General features: G+C 31.8%; 1 protein-coding gene across 7 annotated transcripts in view; it reads left to right on the top strand.

The window, feature by feature from the left end:
* The window catches only part of LOC112150175 (complement factor H), a 66,268-nt gene that overhangs the window by 8,488 nt on the left and 56,133 nt on the right, over window positions 1-1,647 (top strand). Inside the window, exon 9 of one of the 7 annotated variants that reach the window (XM_036211593.1) lies at window positions 1-66. The exons of the other annotated variants lie outside the window; for them this stretch is intronic. Coding sequence (XP_036067486.1) covers window positions 1-66 — 66 coding nt within the window. The remainder of the gene's footprint in view (window positions 67-1,647) is intronic. 7 annotated transcript variants of the gene reach the window in all.

The following is a 1,647-nucleotide window of genomic DNA, read 5'->3' as shown; positions in this document are numbered from 1 at the left end:
AACCACGTGGTGTTACATATGCCACATGTACCAGAGATGGATGGATGCCTGAACGGCTTTGTGAAGGTATTGATATATAGTCACCGTGTTACTTTTCAGTAGTCTTTTTAAAGGAATCGTTCTGAAATTGTTCTCCACCTGCAATTGTGATGTTAAAATAATAATAAAATAGACAGACTTCAAAATAAAACATTAATTAAACTCTTTATTCAATGAAAAATGATATAGGTTAATAAATTAATAACTTTAAGTATTATAATTTAAAATATTACAAAGCAAATGTGGTTGGTTTTAGAACTTTTCATGACACACCTGTATACTTGCTTGTTGTTATCTGGTAAAAACAATAAACATGCATTAATGCAATATAGTGTTGAACAATACCATTCATTAAAGATTCTAAACAATATCGATTTTTTTTTTTGCATACAATATTTGATACCAATTGCTGGTAATTTTTTATTGGAGAAGGTACAAAGAAAAAATGTAGGAAAACAAAAACACTGTTAAAGAAGTCATAACACAATGTTGAAAAATGAAAAAAGAAGTATTATGGGGTGTTATATGTACTATGGAATTTTGCTGATTGGATGATGTCTATCATTTCAAACGAACGTTATTTGGCATGAAAGAGTTCTCCCAGAGTACCCACCTTTTACGTTTTATTACTGTGTTTAATTTTTTAAAGCTGCATTTTTCTCTCTGGAAAATGCTTTGTTTTCTAAAATATTTTAGTTTTTTGGAATTGTGTTTTGATGTCTGGAATTTTGATTTGATTTCTGAAAGCGATGTTTTTTTAGTTGTCAGTTTTGCTTTTTTAATTGTTGTAGTGATCTTTAATATATTTTGCATTGAAAGTTTTTTTGCACTTCAGAGCCATTGCAATCCTTCCTGCAGCATCGTTCTCAGGTTCTCTTGGCTCTTGGAGCCTATCCTGGCATGTACCTTCCCAGTTTGTCACAGGGCCACAAAACTAAACACATTAACTCCTATGGACAATTTTGCAGCCGTCAATTAACCAATGAAGCATGATTTTGTGAGGAAGCCGCCTAGCCTGGATAAAAATCGTCTATGCATGAGGAGGAAATGCAAAGTCTGTAGAGAAATGTCCCAACATTGACCTAAACCAGGGTGTCTTACTGTGAGCGTTAACTCCCACGCCACTGAGCACCCTCATTTAAATTCCAATTTATTGTTTTATTAGGTGAAGCTAATTCATTACACAGTTAATACAGAACAATAGATATGAGTTTATTACCTTTTTAAATAGTCGTCTTATTTTGTACATTTTTATGCTTGCAAGTAATTTTGAAAATGCGTCTGTGAATAATGAAATCCAGTTGTCCCTTGTTAATTTGCGGTCCAACTTTTGATCTTGTTTTAGATGTCATTGTATAATACTGGATTTATTTTTAAGACTGTCTGAACTTTAAGAGTGTTTAAACAATAAAGGAAAAAGTGAAATGACTTGTAAGATCATATATGTAGTGAGGGAATTTAATGCCATTAAAAAATCAGTTATTCCATTTTGAGGATTTGACCTGTTACAGGTTATTAAAAGTTATTATGATAGTGTAACCTGCATGATAAACAAAATACCACTGTATTGGATTTTTATATTTTTCCAGGAGAACAACCTACAACAAA

This window comes from Oryzias melastigma, linkage group LG4, assembly GCF_002922805.2.
Source record: "Oryzias melastigma strain HK-1 linkage group LG4, ASM292280v2, whole genome shotgun sequence".
Taxonomy (NCBI): Eukaryota; Metazoa; Chordata; class Actinopteri; order Beloniformes; family Adrianichthyidae; genus Oryzias; species Oryzias melastigma.
The sequence above is the reverse complement of the archived record's forward strand: the minus strand, read 5'-3'. Positions and strand labels throughout refer to the sequence as shown.